At 42.6% G+C, this 21,347-nt stretch overlaps 2 protein-coding genes across 5 annotated transcripts; both read right to left on the bottom strand.

Annotated features, from left to right (window-relative positions):
- Positions 1–1,879: 1,879 nt before the first annotated feature.
- On the bottom strand, positions 1,880–7,728 carry LOC115138144 (gamma-aminobutyric acid receptor-associated protein-like). The gene is made up of 4 exons (XM_029674660.2): positions 7,324–7,728; positions 2,999–3,077; positions 2,783–2,901; positions 1,880–2,658 (listed from the first exon to the last, which is right to left on the bottom strand). The coding sequence occupies exons 1-4, from the start codon at positions 7,411–7,413 to the stop codon at positions 2,578–2,580; spliced, it is 369 nt and encodes a 122-aa protein (XP_029530520.1). The 5' UTR covers positions 7,414–7,728; the 3' UTR covers positions 1,880–2,577.
- A 1,322-nt stretch (positions 7,729–9,050) lies between these two features.
- LOC115138143 (CTD nuclear envelope phosphatase 1A-like) lies at positions 9,051–20,894 on the bottom strand. Of its 4 annotated transcripts, XR_003864893.2 has the most exons (9): positions 20,122–20,888; positions 17,245–17,311; positions 15,610–15,728; positions 12,835–12,906; positions 12,568–12,684; positions 12,308–12,419; positions 10,378–10,462; positions 9,922–10,267; positions 9,051–9,689 (listed from the first exon to the last, which is right to left on the bottom strand). XR_003864893.2 is itself a non-coding variant. In XM_029674658.2 (8 exons), exons 1-8 carry the CDS (start codon positions 20,224–20,226, stop codon positions 10,207–10,209), a joined length of 738 nt encoding a protein of 245 aa, XP_029530518.1. In that variant the 5' UTR covers positions 20,227–20,888; the 3' UTR covers positions 9,051–10,206. The 4 variants fall into 4 exon arrangements, 3 of the variants coding, with proteins under 3 accessions (XP_029530518.1, XP_029530519.1, XP_064881581.1); XM_029674658.2 differs by having other exon boundaries at positions 9,051–10,267; XM_029674659.2 differs by lacking the exons at positions 9,051–9,689; positions 9,922–10,267 and adding an exon at positions 10,640–10,679 and having other exon boundaries at positions 10,376–10,462; positions 20,122–20,893.
- Positions 20,895–21,347: the final 453 nt, after the last annotated feature.

Genomic DNA, 21,347 nt, shown 5'->3' with positions numbered 1-21,347 from the left:
GCGTCAGTCCCAAGGAGACTCGAAACTGTAATCGCTGCCAAAGTTGTTTCAACAAAGTACGGAGTAAAGGGTCTGAATACTTTTGTAAATGTGATATTTCCATTTTTTATTCATAATAGATTTGCTAAACCTGTTTTTATTTTGTCATTATGGGGTATTGTGTGTAGATTGATGGGGGAAAAAAACAATAATACATTTTAGAATAAGGCTGTAACCAAACAAAATTTGGAAAAAGTAAAGGGGTCTGAATACATTCTGAAGGCACTGTATAGTCTTCAGCAGGGCTTTCACACCTTCCAGTCCCTCCCACTGCACAGAAAAAACTCACACTGCCTTGAGTATCCAGGGCAGGCACAGAGATCATGCTTCAAAAGCACACTGATAAGACAAGCCTAGACAAATGTATTGAAATGTAAAGACTGATAAGAAATGGTGCTTGTGTGTTTCCTATGCAGACACATTACACCACTGACAGTCATGTAGTAGGCCTACAGATCCTCAAAGTTTTACAGCTGCACCATTGAGAGCATTGACTGGCTGCATCACCGCTTGGTATGGCAATTGCTTTGCATCTGATCGTAAGGCGCTACAGAGGGTAGAGCAAACGGCCCAGTATATCCCCGGGGCTGAGCTGCCTGCCATCGATGACCTCTATACCAGGCGGTGTCAGAGGAAGGCCGTAAAAATGGTCAAAGACTCCAGCCACCCAAGTCATAGACTGTTCCCTCTGCTACCACACGGCAAGCAGTACCGGAGGGCCAACTTTGGGACCAAAAGGTTCCTGAACAGCTTCTACCCCCAAGCCACCACTGCTGAACAGTTAATCAAATGGCCACCCTATTTGCATTAAATGCCTTTTTATTTGCAATGGCTCTCTTGCACTCACTGGACTCTACCCACACACACCATGCATATTAACATACACAGAGAGAGACACACTTTCACACCCTGCTGCCTAATAACTTTTACCCCTACCTACATGAACATATTACCTTGTACCCCAGCACATTGATTTGGTACCGGTACTCCTTTTATACAGTCTCGTTATTTTCTTGCACATTTGGCTTACTTTTTACCTCTGCATTGTTTGGAAAGGGCTCGTAAAGTAAGCATTTCATCGTAAAGTCTACACCCGTTGTATTCGGCACATTGACAAATACAATTTGATTTATAGATGAGAATTATGGCGAATAACCCTTTCAAGTGCTTTATTTGAATAATGTGTGTGTTTTTCATAGTACCATTTTCTTTGATAATGCATAATTTCCTTTCCATCAGGGGGCTCTCCAGGAGAGGACTAGGCAGACTGCAGTGGTTATCATAGGGGCGGCGTCCTGACACCAAACTAAACCAATCTGATTGTAAAGGTGAGGTAACAACCTCCTCAGAACACCATCTTGGCTGAATAGCAATATGGATGCTAATTACTGGGCGCATTCCTCTGCCCAGGCGTTCCTGACGCCTGCCAGATCTTACAACCCCTTAATAGGTATTTTACGTATCAGCGAACATATGTTATAGCAATTTGTCATTTGATGATGTAGTACACAACCATTGGTTGATGCATGTAACATCTGAGCAGGGTAATGTGACCTGTCTTTTTCCTCCCTACAGCTCATGCGGAGCTATGTGATGGTGGGATTGGTTATCTCCACAGTGAGTGCAGTCTGTGGTGTGATCAATGTAGCGATCAAAAGGTTTCCATTTTGAAAGCTAATAATAGTCATTTGAAAGCGCAGATGTGAACGGAAGAAAATAAATGTTCTTTATTCAGGCTCTCTCTCAAGACTATGGTCGCGGAAACCATTTCAATATGTTCACATACAGCAGAAAAATGAAGGCGAAAGACCGACAGTTAAGAACAGACGGGAAACAAGAGTTCGCTTTTTGTCACATTTTATCATGTATGATCATGAGTGGAGACGCCAGTAACGCAGCTGTATAACGAGTTCCAACTTTTTAAAAAGGAAACAAAAAAATTGCTTTACAATACCTCAGAAATCAAAAAATAAAGTACAATAATCATAATAATCAAAATAATATATTTTTTAACCACAAAGCAGAGAGGGGGGGATGATTGTTCAGTTCGAATTCTATTCTACTCCAGTCAGATGTCAAATACACTACGTCTTCAAAGTATCTTACCAGCACTACGACATTAATAAAACACATTACATTTTTTCATTGCCAAATGGAGCAGAATTTAATCACGGTAGATCCAAAGGCTACCTCCTTTCTTAACCCTCATCTTTAGAATAACTGGTAACATTGCCCAATTCTAACAGTCGTTTCAAAATGGCATCCGTTCTCAGTTTCAGCATGATCAAAGCACTATGAAAACTGGCTTACGGGACCATTCAACTGAAATCCCTATCTCGAAGACCTGGAGGCAAATAAAATTCACACTGTTGGAATAGTACTAAAGGGGTAAAAACAAAGGGATAACAGGAGGGGGAGTGAAAGTGCATCTGACATCTTTGCTCCGGGAACTCCAGGCTGCTGAGCTGGATACAGAATTTCAATAGACACAGGGTGTGGTTTGGGGGGGGCAGGACTTGGTTGAGGAAGGGAGGAGGTTCAAATTTCTGTATGGTTGTCTCCATAGACACTCTCATCACTGTAGGCAATGTAGAGGAAAAAGTCCTCTTCATGGTGCTCCTGAAAGAGAGCGAGAGAGATAGAGGTGTTAGTGTGAGCTGACAAAACAGAGGTAGGGGAATTGCATCCCAATCCCCAAAAGGAACAAGCAGCAGAAAAGTGAGAATGTAAAAAAATATCATACCTGGTATAGCAGGCCCATGGTGGCGGAAGTGGGTGGAATGACGTTGTTTACAAAGAAGAATAAGGCGTCTTCTGCCCGCAGGTGGATTCGTTTTCGGATGAGGAAGTAGAACTGGCCCACTGTAGTAAAGGTAGAGGAATTGAACAATTACAGTTCTGAAAAGAATGGTATGAGTTTGTGATACATGGGTGGCACTGTTATAATAGTTCAAGTTACCCGTGAGGTCGGAGGGCACGAGGTATTTCTTCTTGTCCAAATCTCCTATCCTTGCTTTGGGGGCTTTTTCCACAATTACCTAAAATAAAAAGAACAAAAGCAATCAGTATAGGCCTAAATATTGTGTGGCTATGTATCCAACAATGTGAAGTTTGCTGACACGGTCAAAAAAAGAGCCATACTTTTTACATGAATAACTTTTACATTCATAATTAACTTGGTCACATACGCTTGCACAATTCAAGCTTCTTTGTTTCACATTTCAAGGTAAAGGGGATCGGAGACCTGATCAGAAACCATGGTACCTTTTGGCTTTGGCCCACTTGCTACTTCTCCATTTAGATTCCCACTGCTATGTGAAGCTGACAGGACAGACATGTTGAGTGGGGAGTAGAAATGAAACCAAATCTCACAGAGAAAGAATACTTCCCTGTGCTCTAAGGCCAGAAAAATGACAACATTGGTATCGGCCCAATGTCTAGTTTAACGGCGATGTGCAAAACCGATGTCAAAGCTGATATAAAACGTAGGTACGCGATGTATTGACGCCACGTAAAATTGTGCGTTACACGTGCAACACAGAATTCCTAACCTAGCCCACAATGTCTGCTGTGTGGACCGAGCAGTCATTTGAAAGAGTAAGAAAATTTCAGCTTGACAACTTAAATGTGAAATCCATTAACGCCAAGATAAGGGCAATGAATTCCACTGACAATCAACCGTTCTCTGTCGTGGGTGATGTTGGCTTTGGGTACACACTACCAAGTGCCCTATTTTTTTTTAGATGTTGCACTACCATAGTTACACAGTAAAAGCATCACTGCTATTATCTTACCAACATACAGTGGGGCAAAAAAGTATTTAGTCAGCCATAAATTGTGCAAGTTCTCACACTTAAAAAGATGAGGCCTGTAATTTTCATCGTAGGTACACTTCAACTATGACAGACAAAATGAGAAAAAAAATTCCAGAAAATCACATTGTAGGATTTTTAATGAATTTGCAAATTGGAGCGTTGTAGCTCCTATTGCGGGCCTGTGAAATCACCTCCCCAGTCAGCCTATTGTGTGTAATGACATTCATATGGCACTGTTTTTGCTTTACCTAAGGATTGGGGGATCAATGAAATTGGGTATATGTCTACTCAATACCCAATATATATTTTTCCAATGTCCTCCTCAGAGTTATCAGACCGCAAAACATCCACAGTATTGTTTTCCCTCTGGAAGTGTTCAATACACATAGGTTGACAATAAATGTGGCTCAATCCAGTTGTTTCAGAGTCCCACAATAAGAGCTATGACGCTAATGTCTCTGGGTGTCACTGAGTAGACTGATAGCCCACCATGTCATTGATCCACAATCCATAGGTAAGGCTGTAGGTGGCGTGGCGAGAATCTGTCTCCTCACCACGCGCTCTCACCACTGGTGTCCCCCAGGGCTCTGTTCTAGGCCCTCTCCTATTCTCGCTATACACCAAGTCACTTGGCTCTGTCATAACCTCACATGGTCTCTCCTATCATTGCTATGCAGACGACACACAATTAATCTTCTCCTTTCCCCCCTCTGATGACCAGGTGGCGAATCGCATCTCTGCATGTCTGGCAGACATATCAGTGTGGATGACGGATCACCACCTCAAGCTGAACCTCGGCAAGACGGAGCTGCTCTTCCTCCCGGGGAAGGACTGCCCGTTCCATGATCTCGCCATCACGGTTGACAACTCCATCGTGTCCTCCTCCCAGAGCGCTAAGAACCTTGGCGTGATCCTGGACAACACCCTGTCGTTCTCAACTAACATCAAGGCGGTGGCCCGTTCCTGTAGGTTCATGCTCTACAACATCCGCAGAGTACGACCCTGCCTCACACAGGAAGCGGCGCAGGTCCTAATCCAGGCACTTGTCATCTCCCGTCTGGATTACTGCAACTCGCTGTTGGCTGGGCTCCCTGCCTGTGCCATTAAACCCCTACAACTCATCCAGAACGCCGCAGCCCGTCTGGTGTTCAACCTTCCCAAGTTCTCTCACGTCACCCCGCTCCTCCGCTCTCTCCACTGGCTTCCAGTTGAAGCTCGCATCCTCTACAAGACCATGGTGCTTGCCTACGGAGCTGTGAGGGGAACGGCACCTCAGTACCTCCAGGCTCTGATCAGGCCCTACACCCAAACAAGGGCACTGCGTTCATCCACCTCTGGCCTGCTCGCCTCCCTACCACTGAGGAAGTACAGTTCCCGCTCAGCCCAGTCAAAACTGTTCGCTGCTCTGGCCCCCCAATGGTGGAACAAACTCCCTCACGACGCCAGGACAGCGGAGTCAATCACCACCTTCCGGAGACACCTGAAACCCCACCTCTTTAAGGAATACCTAGGATAGGATAAAGTAATCCTTCTCCCCCCTTAAAAGACCTAGATGCACTATTGTAAAGTGGCTGTTCCACTGGATGTCATAAGGTGAAAGCACCAATTTGTAAGTCGCTCTGGATAAGAGCGTCTGCTAAATGACTTAAATGTAAATGTAAAATGCTGTACAGTGAAATAAGTACACCACCAATGCAATTCTAAAGTATAATACATCCAGTGTGATTTCAACAGATTTGCCAAATTAACAAATTATTATATTTTGTTGATTTGATATAACATTACAACCTCGTTTAGCATGATGTATTCAATTATGGCAAAATTCTACTATTTGTATTCATTTGCATCACTGTCAATGACAAACTTTTATTTTGAAGTCTACACGCAAAGTCCACTATTGTGGGGTTAATCCTTTTTGTGGCTAGCTTCACATAGATGGGTTCGACCAACATTCATCAAATAAGTATTGTGTTATAAATTAGGGCTATTTTAGATGATACCCAGCTATATAGTTAGCTAGCTGTAGACCAGCACTGTAGGTGCGCGAGACAACTTTACCAGCATCATAGCATACGTATCGATGAATCGTTGCGACATATGAAATACGAGTGATAGTGTAATCAATGTGTAATCAATGTGTAGTAACTACGTAAAAATGTTATGAACACGTTAATTATTATGTGACATGCAGTCATATTCAGGTCCCGATTGGTCAAAGTGTTATTTGACGTGTATCTTTTTTGAAACGCAAAGACCCAAACAGCGTTTCATAGAAATCCTGGTAGAGAATGAAACTACCAAACAAATGAACAACAAAACAGCACAGCAAGTAAGTGAAAGAAATAGGTTTGGGTTATGTTTTACTGGCAATGGGGACATACGTAAATGCCAACAAAATAACTTTTTGGTCAGTGTGGTGTGTAACCTTTATTTAACTAGGCAAGAACAAATTCTTATATTTGATGGCCTACCCCGGTCGGCCAAACCCGGACGACGCTGGGCCAACTTTGCGCCGTCCTATGGGATTCCCAATCACAGCTGGATGTGATAGAGCCTGGATTCAAACCAGAGACTGTAGTTACGCCTCTTGCACTGAGATGCAGTGCCTTAGACCGCTGTGTCCATGGGTTTTACCTACTTAACTCTACTAGAATGCTTAAAAGGTCGCTAAAATTATCGGATATCTGTATCAGCAAAAAAATGTCATAGGTGCAGGGGGTGGGCACACGGTTGGGGGGGGCACGGTGTGCGAGGGGGAACACGGTGTGCGAGGGGGGCGGTGTGCGAGGGGGGGGACACGGTGTGCGGGGGGAAACACGGTGTGCGAGGGGGGGGCACACGGTGTCGAACAACCTACCTACAGAGGGGCCAAATGCGAAGGACTGCATATTGACACCAGCTGTAGGCTATTTAGGGTACTATTCTTTCAACACAAACTACCTTAAACTGTAAACCTAGAAACTCATTAAACATTGAATATTAAGATGTCATGTTTAATTTTGACATAAGCTTGGTAGCAAGTTAGCCATTAGCTCCTATTGTTTTGTAAGGATGTTAAACTAGCTACCTGTCTTATGAAATACTGTGTCTGACTCCATGGATTAACAGCAAGCATATTGACAGATTGCTAGCTAGTAAAACATAAAAATCCAATTCAATATTGAATAGAATTATGCCTAACTGCGACGAACACGGTAGGCCCATAAGAAGCCATTTGTTGTTGCCAACCCACATACAAACGCTAACGCGATAGCTAGCTAGTAAACTAATACAACTGCCCTACTTTGGCGTCGTTATGATAATACACCAAAACCAAACATGACATGGCTTGAGCGGTTATCACGTTAACGTTATCTAATTAGGATTACTAATGTCAATACTAGTTTTAATATCCAAATGTTTCCCTATTGACTTTTGGGTAGAAAAAAACATTTAACGTTAGGCTATGGTAGTTTAGCTAGCTACTTACAGGAACCCTGTCCGGATACTTCTTCCTTATTTTCTCGCCCTCAGACCGTCTCTTTTCAAATGGATGTTCCTCTTTGTATTGGAACTTCATTGTCAAACGAATGACAGGGTGTCGATCTGAGATATCCTCAAGTAACAATTCGATGGAACACGGGTCTGCTGTTTGCTCGGATTCTTTCCTAGTACGACTGCAGCGGACGGATACAATAACATATGACGCGCAAGAGAAGTCTGCACGTCGAATTAGCTAAATAGTTTAGGCTACGCTCATGGTGCTTTCAAGACAACCTGGATCTATGAAAAAAACGGTGTCAAATCATCACATCAGTGATATTTAGGTCGGGAATTCGGAGCTCTAGAAAGAAGCGGAGTTCCCGATTTGTCGTGAATACACTGAAGTCAGATATATCCAAGTTCCCAGTTGTTGTGAACGCGGCATCCGTCGCACGGCCTCATTAAAATGAGTTGTGAAAGTTTGAACGCTGAATTAAATATTTAGTAATATTCATCAATTAATCGAAATGTAAGGATTATTTAACAAATTAGCAATCATTTTTGGTTGCAAAATATATTTTTTAAAGAAAAAACTGATTTTCAACGGAACTACTTTATTTTGACCAACCGGTTGTGATGAGGCAGTTGTCATATGACCCATCACTGCACTTTCCGTGGCGTGTTATTGAGTATAGCCAGCAGCAAATTCAACAGAGACTACTAAATCGATTGAATCGACTGAATTTAATGTGTTTATAGTGCAGACCTGGAAGTAAGTTGTGGGACTAATAATTCCTCCTAGTGTCTAATCACACTTCAAGGTGTGATTAGTTTGATAGGGCAGTTGCACAAGTGGTCACATGCTTGGGAGTCATAGGTCAGCTGAGGTGGCTGCTGTTGATATTACTTTTTGTTTTCCCCTAGGCAAGTCAGTTAAGAACAAATTCGTATTTACAATGACGGCCTAGGAACAGTCAGTTAGCTGCCTTGTTCAGGGGCAGAACGACAAGAGTTTTACCTCGTCAGCTCAGGGATTTGATCTAGCAACCATTCAGTTACTGGCCCCAACGCTCTAACCACTAGGGTACCTGCCGCCCCACAATCGTCACAGTATCCTTACAAGTAGTGTAGTCAAAGCATTTGAAAAGGTAAACTATAAAGGGTATACCAGTTCCATAAAACAATATGATCTGTTTATGACCAGTTTTTAAAGTTACCTTAATTACACCCTACATCACAAATTCCAGGCTCCTAGCAAAGCTAGTTTTATTCTCCCTAGCAGTTAATTGATTACCCTATGTCATAGATCAACCAGCGAGGTTCAAATCAATCTCTGATTAAAATGAAAATATGGAAACCAGTGTGGTGGCCCACCTGGACATGAATACACCTGCTATGTCAACAGGTAGTCACCATGTCAAGCAGCGGAGACAATGATGGGGAATGGAGATCATGATGCAGTTACTCATCTTACCACATGAGGGCAGCCAAGTGTAAGATTTGGCAGTGGATCTTATTGAGAAACAGAATATCACCATTTATTACTTGTCCTTTAACAAAAATGCAATGTCAATTTATGAAATTTCTGTCTCAATTTAAAACGGGTCCCCCTTTCCTGAGCATTCTGTCATATATTCCCACAAAATACAAGCAGACAAAACACCACAACTGGGATGCTTTTTGAGAGCACCGTGATTCTGTGTGAAGTTACAAAGGAGAGCCAGATAAAAGTGGTCAATACTGACAAGTGTTTTATTAGTAACACAGACCTGGGGACTGAGCCAAAAAGATGCAGTCTTGACAAGACTGAAATTGTTCAAATGGCATTGAAAAGACAGGAGCAGACAATGGAACCAATACAGTCAGGGGAACAGGAAACAATCAAAAGGGCTGCTCATTCTGCTTCAAATACAAAACAACAAAGTAAAATCCCAGAAATTAAGTGCAAATCCCAAATTGAAATGTTGTATCAGGCATAAGATTTTCAATAATGGAGATGTCTATGTCATACTATACATCATGGTAACTGAAAGATGAGAAATTGAAATATTTTTTTAACCATTATTTTCTTTCATAAGTTCTTCAGTTCAGCCTTACATCCTACAATGGGTTTTGGAGGAAAAAGCTTGAGATAAATGATCATGTCTAACCAACAGTCATTTGATTAAAAAAATAAAAAATAAACTGCTTTATACTTCATCCAGAGAGGTCTGTGTTGTGTAGCGAATCTTCATTGCGTAAAATTACTTGTCATAACTCACTCATTGGTACCCCCGACACATGAATTACCCTGGTTGATTGACAGGGCCTATATTCCCCCAATCAAAACTATCATCCTCCATCTAATCCTGTCGTCCGGTTCCTCTTGGCCATCTTAACAGAAGTAAGGTCCAGTACCAAGTTGAGAAAGAGAGAGTAAAATAACAGGCGTCGTTAGAGGTGCAGTCCAGACTAATGACATTTAAGAAAAAAAGGATGGAAACTTGTCTAGTTCATTGCCATGCTGTCCCTATTATTTTTGTAACGTCAAAAGTTTAGCATGACGAACAAACGTGAGCATTCTCCCAATTCATGTACAAAAAGACTCAGCCCCATGCGTACTTACACAGAGTCAGTATTAGGAACTAAGGCAGAGACTCCATTTAGTTTTTTTCAAAAATCATACAAGAAAAAGAAAAAGCTGGCTTCCCCCAGTCATTTGCTGGCTCTCCAGATCTTGCTCCGTTCATTTCTTGTTGGATGTTCTGCTTTAACCCTTCTCTCCTCGGTCCTTTTCTGAGAGGAGTGAAAGGTCCACTGCGTGGTAACGGAGGAGCGATGGGAGCAGGTAGGGGGAAGGGGTATAAAAAAAAGAGCCAATCAGCGAGACCCTCCCCGCAGAATCAGCCAATCACCAGAGCCGGTGCTGGTGGAGGTTTCGACTGAGGACGGATCGGATGTCAGCAGTGAACCTAGCAGACAGTTGTAAGGGTTATGCATTTGTCATGCTACCAGGTAACTGGAAAAACACTGCTACAGTGCAGGATCATTATCCATCCATCTGAATACCTTAAATACTCACCTAAGTGCATCTAGCATAGGCAGCAGGTTAAGGAGTGCTGTGTCACTAGGGTCGCTGAACCAAGACTTGATAGGTATTGCATTGTCTGGAAGGCAAATACAGACATTCAAAACCAAAATAAGGATAGTAGGAGAGTTGTGAAACCTAATAATTGGTGTGTAAAACCAGGTGAGTACAAAATGATCTGCTGTTGAAAAATCAACAAAACATTACTTTTATTAATAGGGTACAGGTGGTTGCTCCTTGGTAGCTGCCAACTTACCTTGATTCTCACAAGTCTGTCACAAGGCTAATCACGGTTTCTATAGAAAACGGCAATGTTTGAATTGGTGTGTTGTTTGTTCGCTTAAAAACGTGCAAGAGCTGGCAACCTTCCACTCACACCCACCAAGCGGACAGCAACTGGTTTGACAACATCTTGACATTTAAACAATCATTACAAGCTCACCTAGGCGGATATGACCTAGAACGATGTACAGTTGAAGTCGGAAGTTTACATACACTTAGGTTGGAGTCTATAAACTCGTTTTTCAACCACTCCACAAATTTCTTGTTAACAAACTATAGTTTTGGCAAATCAGTTAGGACATCTACTTTGTGCATGACAGGTAATTTTTCCAACAATTGTTTTCAGACAGATTATTTCAAAGTATCACAATTCCAGTGGGTCAAACATTTACATACACTAAATTCACTGTGCCTTTAAACAGCTTGGAAAATTCCAGAAAAAAAAGCTTGATCAGTACAAACAATAGTACGCAAGTATAAACACCATGGGACCACGTAGCCGTCATACCGCTCAGGAAAGAAACGTGTCCTGTCTCCTAGAGATGAACGTACTTTTGTGCAAAAAGTGCAAATCAATCCCATAACAGCAGCAAAATACCCTGTGAAGATGCTGGAGGAAACAGGTACAAAAGTATCTTTATCCAAAGTAAAATAAGTCCTATATCGACAATCTGAAAGGCTGCTCAGCAAGGAAGAAGCCACTGCTCCAAAACTGCCATAAAAAACCCAGACTACGGTTTGCAACTGCACATGGGGACAAAGATCATACTTTTTGGAGAAATGTCCTCTGGTCTGATGAAACAGACCAACAACAACAATAGAACAGTTTGGCCATAATGACCATCATTACATTTGGAGGAAAAAGGAGGAGGCTTGCAAGCCCGAAGAACACCATCCCAACCGTGAAGCACAGGGGTGGCAGCATCATGGTGTGGGGGTGCTTTGCTGCAGGAGGGACTGGTGCACATCACAAAATAGATGGCATCATGAGGGAGGAAAAGTATGTGGATATATTGAAGCAACATCATCAAGACAAGTTAAAGCTTGGTCGCAAATGGATCTTCCAAATGGACAATGACCCCAAGCATACTTCCAAAGTTGTGGCAAAATAGCTTAAGGACAACAAAGTCAAGGTATTGGAGCGGCCATCACAAAGCCCTGACCTCAATCCTATAGAAAATTTGTGGGCAGAACTGAAAAAGTGTGTGCGAGCAAGGAGGCCTACAAACCTGACTCAGTTACACCAGCTCTGTCAGGAGGAATGGGCCAAAATTCACCCAACTTATTGTGGGAAGCTTGTGGAAGGCTGCCCAAAATGTTTGACCCAAGTTCAACAATTTAAAGACAATGCTACCAAATACTAATTGAGTGTTTATAATCTGCTGACCCACTGGGAAATAAAATCACGACTATTATTCTGACATTTCACATTCTTAAAATAAAGCGGTGATCTTAACTGACCTAAGACAGGGATTTTTACAAGGATTAAATGTCAGGAATTGTGAAACTGAGTGTAAATGTATATGGCTAAGGTGTATGTAAACTTCCAACTTCAACTGTACATAATCGCCTCATCACAAAGTATGCATACATTTCTGTTGTGTGAGTGTGTGTGCGTGCACGCATATGTGTATAACCTCACCTGGATGACTCCGGTAAGCTCCAGGCGAGTTGTCCAGGATGACGATACTAGACAGGTCTTTGTGTACAACAGACAGGTCTTTAATATAACTACCTAGATCCAACGTGCAATGCTGCAGACACAGGAAGAAGACATAGAAGATGTAAGCAGATCGTAAATAAATGAGAAAGGGGAAACGAGGTCACTGATAGAGTACAGTTTTCACAAAGATGTGGATAGACATAAATCAGTTGTGTTCAGATGATAGGGGAGAGTGATACCTGTCTGTAGTATCTGCGTTTCAGGATGTTCCTGTTGTTGTCCAGCTTGTCTGCCACTGCCGAGCCATAGATCTCCATACTGGCCGTGAATACTACCAGCTCATACCACTGGCTGACCTGGAGAGCGGGGTCACACACACAGCGAAGGATACATGTTAGGCCACGCCATCATTTACAGTCAAAGAACTGGTCAAACAGAGCACAACATTGTTGACAATGACGTACAAAATAGAACTCACAGTTCACAAGGACAACATTTTTACTTACCACTTCTAAAAAGAAGTCAACGTGCGGCCTTTTATGTACAAAGAATCTGACAGGGTGCTTGTCAATGACTACCTGAGAGAGAGAGAGAGAGAGAGAGAGGGGAAACGAATGCAACACGTATCTAGATGCATGACCTCCAATATGATACAGGAAAGAGAAGTTTTCACTGCAGTCATTTTACGTGTGGGCTGCCACAATATGGAACACGGGAAAAAATATTTCTGCCGAGGTGCACTTTAAAGATGCTAGAACAGTCCACATTTACTTTCTCTGCAAACAAAATGAGTAATGAATAGAATAAATCAGACAACCCCATAGTAGAACAGTTGATGTATTTACCTAGTTGGCTTGTTGTTGTGGGTTCTCTGCAAGATAATATTCCTCACAAGCACATTCATGTTACAAGTGTCATAGGGAGTGAGGGAAACATGCATGCTGAGAAGCAGTCAACGCACAACAATTCTCATAATAGCTGGGAAAACAGCTCTTGCAGAACTTTGGGTTGTGCCGTGGCGGAGATCTTTGTGGGCTATACTCGGCCTTGTCTCAGGATGGTAAGTTGGTGGTTGAAGATATCCCTCTAGTGGTGTGGGGGCTGTCCTTTGGCAAAGTGGGTGGGGTTATATCCTTCCTGTTTGGCCCTGTCCGGGGGTGTCCTCGGATGGGGCCACAGTGTCTCCTGACCCCTCCTGTCTCAGCCTCCAGTATTTATGCTGCAGTAGTTCATGTGTCGGGGGCTAGGGTCAGTTTGTTATATCTGGAGTACTTCTCCTGTCCTATTCGGTGTCCTGTGTGAATCTAAGTGTGCGTTCTCTAATTCTCTCCTTCTCTCTTTCTCGGAGGACCTGAGCCCTAGGACCATGCCCCAGGACTACCGGACATGATGACTCCTTGCTGTCCCCAGTCCACCTGGCCATGCTGCTGCTCCAGTTTCAACTGTTCTGCCTTACTATTATTCAACCATCCCGGTCATTTATGAACATTTGAACATCTTGGCCACGTTCTGTTATAATCTCCACCCGGCACAGCCAGAAGAGGACTGGCCACCCCACATATGCTCTCTCTAATTCTCTCTTTCTTTCTCTCTCTCGGAGGACCTGAGCCCTAGGACCGTGCCCCAGGACTACCTGACATGATGACTCCTTGCTGTCCCCAGTCCACCTGACTGTGCTGCTGCTCCAGTTTCAACTGTTCTGCCTTATTATTATTTGACCATGCTGGTCATTTATGAACATTTGAACATCTTGGTCATGTTCTGTTATAATCTCTACCCGGCACAGCCAGAAGAGGACTGGCCACCCCACATAGCCTGGTTCCTCTCTAGGTTTCTTCCTAGGTTTTGGCCTTTCTAGGGAGTTTTTCCTAGCCACCGTGCTTTTACACCTGCATTGTTTGCTGTTTGGGGTTTTAGGCTGGGTTTCTGTACAGCACTTTGAGATATCAGCTGATGTACGAAGGGCTATATAAATAAATTTTATTTGATTTTGACTTCACCCGTCTCAAAATGAAATGGTTTTGACAGTTTGGAAGTTAACGAAGTGAGCTTCTCTTTTCCTCCTGCTACAACCACACAGTGCGACTCACAACAGTGATTGCAGTCCTCGTTATTAAACTATCAACTATACTCAGCATATGTAAAGAAATGGCCATATACAGTGTATTCGGAAAGTATTCAGACCACTTCCATTTTTCCACATTTTGTTGCATTACAATTCTTAAATTGATTAAATAAAAATCCTCAATCTACACACAATACCACATAATGACAAAGAGAAAACAGACATTTTTAGCAAAATGATAAATAAAACAGAAATGTTTTATTTAAAAAAGTATTTAGACCCTTTGCTATGAGACTCAAAATTGAGCTCAGGTGCATCCTGCTTCCATTTATCATGCTAGACATGTTCCTACAAATTGAAGTCCACCTGTGGTAGATTCAATTGATTGGACATGATTTGGAAAGGCACACACTTGTCTATATAAGGTCCCACAGTTGACAGTGCATGTCAGAGCAAAAACCAAGCCATGAGGTCGAAGGAAATGTCCGTAGACCTCCAAGACAGGATTGTGTCGAGGCACAGATCTGGGGAAGGGTACCAAAAATGTGTTTGCAGCATTGAAGGTCCCCAAGAACACAGTGGCCTCCATCATTCTTAAATGTAAGAAGTTTGGAACCACCAAGACTCTTCCTAGAGCTGGCCGCCGGCCAAACAAAGCAACCGGGGGAGAAGGGTCTTGGTCAGGGAGGTGGTCAGTCTGAGCTCCATAGTTCCTCTGTGGAGATGGGAGAACCTTCCAGTAGGACTACCATCTCTGAAGCACTCCACCAATCAGGCTTTTATGTTAGAGTGACCAGACTGAAGACACTCCTCAGTAAAAAGGCACATGACAGCCTGCTTCTAGTTTGCCAAAAGGCATCGAAAGGACTCTCAGACCATGAGAAACAACATTCTCTGGTCTGATGAAACCAATATTGAACTCTTTGGCCTGAATGACAAGCATCACAAACCTGGCATAATCCCTACGGTAAAGCATGGTGGTGGCAGCATCATGCTGTGGAGATATTTTTTAGCAGCAAGGACAGACTCGTCAGAAAAAGTTGAGCAAAAACTGTTAGTGAATCGACGATTTGTAACATTTGAATCGCATTGCACATTGGATGAATCTTTAAATCCCTAATGCGCAGCATGCTTGTCTCTGGACCAGAAGGTCACAGGTTCAAGTCCTGATATGATTACCCCCCCAAATTCACTGTGTGCTTGTGTGTGCGTTTACCTTGAGGATGAAGTCTGGTGGTGTGCCGGGTCTCACTGTGGGTCTGAGGACCCCGTCATGGTGAGAGTGGATCAGCGTCTCATCTAGATCCAGCACCAGAATCTTCCTCTTCACTGCATCTAAAGGACCAAACAAACACATACACCTGCTTATTACATGTTCAACACAACCCCCACCCCCCCTTGCGGTTAGAGTGCGGGGTTCGCTCCTGGTCGAGTCATAACCAAGACTCAAAATATGGGACCGGACGCCTCTCTGCTTGGCACTCAGCAATAAGGAGATGGAAGGCCCTGCGACAGTCTAGTGTCCTGTTCACCAGGTTGTGTACTTGTACATCAAGTGCCTCACGGTACAGAAACAAGAGAAAGGGAATGAGAATATGGGCCACTCTGGCTCAGACAAGGCTTACTTGTCCAAGGCTGACTTAATACACACCTTGCTTTATATCTAACCTATAACACCATAAAGAACATGACAGATGGGTCAATAATACTGATGATTTTACCATCTTACACAAGTGACAAAAAAGTTTCTTTGTGTCAATGCATTCACATGTTTTGCACTATGCTAGCTGTTTCAAGCGCCCACATGCTTCAATAAAAGGTATCGGGTTAATGTGATAAGAGATAGCAAAGCAGGTCTGTGCTTTAGAAAATCCCTTGGAAGAGACTGGGGTTGCGTTCATACTCTTCAGCCTTAGAGGAACTGAAATGAAAGCTGCTACATGTAACTTTCGGGGGACTTGACCAATTCACAGTTCTAGATCTGTCCTCATTGAAAGCAAGTCTAAGAAGTGGTAGATATGTTCTCTATTTCTATGCTTCCTGTTCTTAAGTTTAGCTTTTACATCTTTTACTTTCAGTTTTGTACACCAGCTTCAAACAAACATTTTGATTAGTGAAAATATATTTCAGTGTTTTAAATGGTACAACGATAATCTACAATTGCTTGTTTTATTACAAATTGAAATTAGGCTAACTATTCAAATTTTCGCAACCAGGAAATGGTGAAGCGATTTCTGCTTAATGCTTTAATAATGGATTTACAGAACCGCGGATCCACATTTGTGTGAGTATGGTTCCCCTGTTGTCCTTTGAGACAAGCAATAAAACAGTAGTAGTCAGAACTCCTAGGTCCCAGCGAGCACCTGTGTTTCATGCACATACAGTATGTTGTCTCTGAAGATGTATACAATTATATGCCCACCATTGCTGTAGTAGTTGCTTTGTACAGATTGTATCTGTTGCTGTTTCATTGCATTTAGTTTTGTGTTTTGTGATCATGTTTTTTCCTGTTTGTCTTAATCAGAGTTATCAATAAAACAAAAAATAACTGAGAGTAACTGAAGTAACACCAAGCTCTTGCTTTGAAGGCATTACTGAACAAGGACTTTACTAAATAAAGACAACTGGACTCTGGCAACTGATGTGTAGATGCAGTAGACCAGCTGAAACCAGAATGAAAGTTGAGGAAGCTATAGCAAAGGGCAGAGGCATTATGAGGTCATGTCAGTGTGTTTATTAATTCTATTTCTATAGTTTATACATAATGATCAACTGGACAGGGTCCAGTTTTCTGGGATCGAGGAATGGCAGAGTGGGTCAGAAAGGATGACAGAGCGACAGCAGTACTCACTAAGTCTATTTCTGGAGATGGGGGACAGTGGTAAAGTGTCATACCGCACCGTCTGGTACTGGATTACCTGAAACAGAATGAGAGAGATTAAACATACTTGTTCAACTCAGCCAAAGAGAGTCACTCACAGACACTAGTGTTTGTTACATTTGTGAGCATAAATTGCATGAATTTGAAGGCAGAACAGTGGGCAAAGTTTAGTTACTCCTGTCTTGGAAATGGTACAGAAATACAATTTTAATGAAAAAAAAAAAAAAAAAAAAAAAACTTGTAAATTCATTACAAACCGATTTATTCCATTGTCTGCTCCCTACATGGGAAAGCCTAATTGGGGGAAGGTGTGGTTATGGAAAATGTAGGCCTATGTCTACGTATCCTTGGCAACATTATTCCCATGTCCACAAACAAAAGCGCAGGGTCAGACTAGACCTAGGCCTCCACGACTACTGCCATCCTTGGGAGCATTTCAAAAGTTTACAGTGCGTTCCTCTACTTCATTTAGGTCTCAGCACTAATTAGGTCTGTGCTTAAACCTGTCAGGGCACATGACAGACCAGTTGGTAAGGATCCCAGAGGAGAGGGAGCCATATCAGATTTAGACACACCGATTTTCCCCACTCCATTCATTCATTGTTCCCTCCTTTTTCCCCCTAAACAGAGTAGACAGCTTTTTTGCCTCTCTGTTCTCCATAAGGGCTAGGAATAGGGGGCCAAGTGAAAAGGGAGACCTGCAGGGTGACTGTCTGCGGCTGCCAGGTTGTTTTGTCCGAAACCCTTAGATGACACCCACTGCCAGATCTTTGATACATGCCCTGTGGCGCTTGGCCCGGCCTAGGGGTAGCCTGTTCATGAACAGCTGGTGGGGAACCCACAGCCCCACATTCTGTACCCCCTAGGGCAGTGGTATTCAAAGACGGAGTCGTGGGGGAATTGCACTTTAACTTTTTTGGGGGGAACCAAAATTTAAGAGTACATGTTATTTTATGGGACAATATACAAACATTGAGAATTATATATTGAATATATTTTTTTTGGGGGGGGGATACAATTTTATTGAGTAAATGAATGTATTGGTTCTCAGAGATGAAAATGTAATGAATAGAAGATTGTTGATGTAAAAATCCAAATTTACAGATTTTAACAGTGTCATTATATTTGGGGTAGCCAGAATGTCTGGGGGGGGGTGTGTAAGAAAAATGGGGTCCCCGCTGAAAAGTTTCAATACCACTGCCCTTGGGTATTGTCTGGATATAACCCTCCCAGAAACCCTCTCCAGCCCTCCACTCCTCTGGAAGATGCATTTATGTCAGTGTTGTCTGTCTTGAAGATTATGATGCAACTGGCTTATATGTCTAGCACACATCTGATTAAGGACTGGTAGCATATGCATGCGTTTATGCTCCATAATCCAATTGTAGTGATGACAGCTACCGTCCCACTAGGTTTTCATTGTAACCCTAATTTAGCATACCAAATTCTAATAATTAGCTTATTTGTATCCCAATTAGCTTTTGCAGATGCATCAGCTTCTTTTCCTGGGGCCCACAAAGCATTTTCAAGTAACAAAACAATGATCGATAAGGACAGTCACAAATTTGAAATACAATGATAAACAATACAATAAAAATACTGTGCGTATTAGTGTCTGTATGTGCATGCGTTTGATAAACTTGTTAACAAGCTGAATCGGGTTAGTTACAACTGGGGTTGGAGCGAAAACCTACAGCAGGGTAGCTCTCCGGGAACATGGTCTGAGAACCCTGGTCTAAGCCTAGCCTATATAGCTACAGCATACCAGGGTCTCTATTGTATGAACGGGCAACCTGGTTTAGCTAGACACCTAGGCATCATCACATTGGTAGCTGGGAGTGGGAAAACCTGTAATATACTCCAGAGAATTCCAAGCCTAGGCAGTCTTTCTCCAGCATATTTTGGGCGCACAACATGACGGATTGTTCAGGAAGAAATAGGTTGCTACATTGTGAAACAAATGGTTATTTTATTCATATACGGCATTTCGACTTGAAATGTTCCAAACACTGTCCGCATCCCTCTGACTAGGCCCTGAGCGATTATGTATCACTGTTAGGTAATACAATACATGCGGTAAACACTGGAGCTTGACTAAACTACAACATACTTAAATGTAATATCAGCACTCCCCTCTCGCTCTCTGTTGCTGTGAAACAAAGTCAGAAACAAAATCCTTTGATAATGTGGCATCAAGTTTACAGACAGAGTATATAATAAACAAACCATATGCCCCACCCAAACAGACTTGGTGCATTATTTGGTGGACAGGTGGAGCCTTTGACACCTCAAATGTCAAGTTTATATTTGGGGCATCAGCAAACGTGACCAGAGTCTTGTGGGTCCTGTCCATATATCAAGGGCATGCAAGACCTCAGTCGGACAAGAGCCTTCCTTTGTCCTCCTAACACTCACATCACACTACAGTAGAGGGCTACAAAAGTAACCCAGAAACACGTGAGAGCAGTGGCATTTGATTGTCAGAATGAAAAGGATTTTTTAATGAGTCCATTACAAAAGTTGTCTTTATTTCAACGGAATCCTACAGCCCCACCGGAAGCACATTACCTGTCAAGACTTTCCACCAAGTGCCATTCTTATCTATGGCTCTGATAAGGGCCATGTGGCCATAAGGGAAGTGGAAGCATGTTTGTAAACTGTGAGATGATGGTTTCTGACTGGAGGTTAGTTTTGTTTTAGGTTTGTGACAGGGCCATGACAGCAGTAACCAATGCATTTGAATGTCATGTCTATCCCACACACACACACGACTTACCCCAGACAATGTAAACAAATGTGCAAACAAACAAGAGAAGTTGGTTTGGCTATTTAAAAAAAAATACTCACCGTGCGTAGGTGCTTCCTGAGAATGTACAAGATGAATCCCCACATTCTGGACGTTACACCTAGGAAAGTGCGGATGCCAAGTAGACACTGACGGGTCTTCAGCATGTCGGCGACCACACAAGGACCCACACAGGAACAGGAGGTCGAAGGTGCTACAAGTTAACCCGCTCAGCTAAATTTACCAATGTGGTTCAGGCTAGGGTCCAAATTGTCGAATTGGAATCCGTCCCTACAACCTCAACAACCTCTCAAAAACGAACCAAACGCGTCCAAATTAACAAGAGTAGATCGAGCAAACGTGTGAGTGCCTCTGCACGCTTGCTGCACAACTCTCATAGATTTGAATGCATTGACATTGTGTAGCAGAATATGTTTACTATATAAACAATAGTTAAAACAAAAGTAGACTCTTGCACGACGTTTGCTATCCAATAGCAATTTGGTCAGTGAGTGGGCTACCGACTAGCTAGCTAGAGTCAGAATATACCACGCAGCTCGTCTCGCCGACAAGCTAAGCTAGCAGCTAGCTCGGTAGGGTGACCACCTTGAACCCTGGAGAACATTAACTAAAAACTTTCGTCCTTCGAAATTTGAAAACAGTAAACAATACTCTTATTTTATCTGTGGTATTTGACGAAAAATAATGTCTGAAAACTAACAAAAGTCAAACAGTCACCATGAAAACTGCTTGCAGTTCACAGCAAATCCGGAATCGAACTGCGAGCCGCCATCGCCGTCACTTCCGCGGGGAGAAGTCTTCTCAACCTGATTCGAACCTGACGGTTGCGCGCAAGCACGTCCCCGTGGAAAACAGACAAATTAAAAGTAAACGAGTAGATGGACAGAATTTTCAAACTTGTGTATTCTCTTTGGTAGGTGTGTGGGTTTTCCCAATTTCTAAAGCAAATACATTTGTTGTATTACCCCGAACAAACATTGAAGTGAATGAAATATGATGCAGAAGTCAAATCAAGCTGTTTTTTGTTGTTGTTTTTTTCACCTTTATTTAACCAGGTAGGCAAGTTGAGAACAAGTTCTCATTTACAATTGCGACCTGGCCAAGATCAAGCAAAGTAGTTCGACACATACAATGACAGAGTTACACATGGAGTAAAACAAACATACAGTCAATAATACAGTAGAATCAAGTATATATATGATGTGAGCAAATGAGGTGAGATAAGAGAGGTGAAGGCAAAAAAAAAGGCCATGGTGGCAAAGTAAAT

Source organism: Oncorhynchus nerka, linkage group LG12 (genome assembly GCF_034236695.1).
Source record: "Oncorhynchus nerka isolate Pitt River linkage group LG12, Oner_Uvic_2.0, whole genome shotgun sequence".
NCBI lineage: Eukaryota > Metazoa > Chordata > Actinopteri > Salmoniformes > Salmonidae > Oncorhynchus > Oncorhynchus nerka.
The sequence above is the reverse complement of the archived record's forward strand: the minus strand, read 5'-3'. Positions and strand labels throughout refer to the sequence as shown.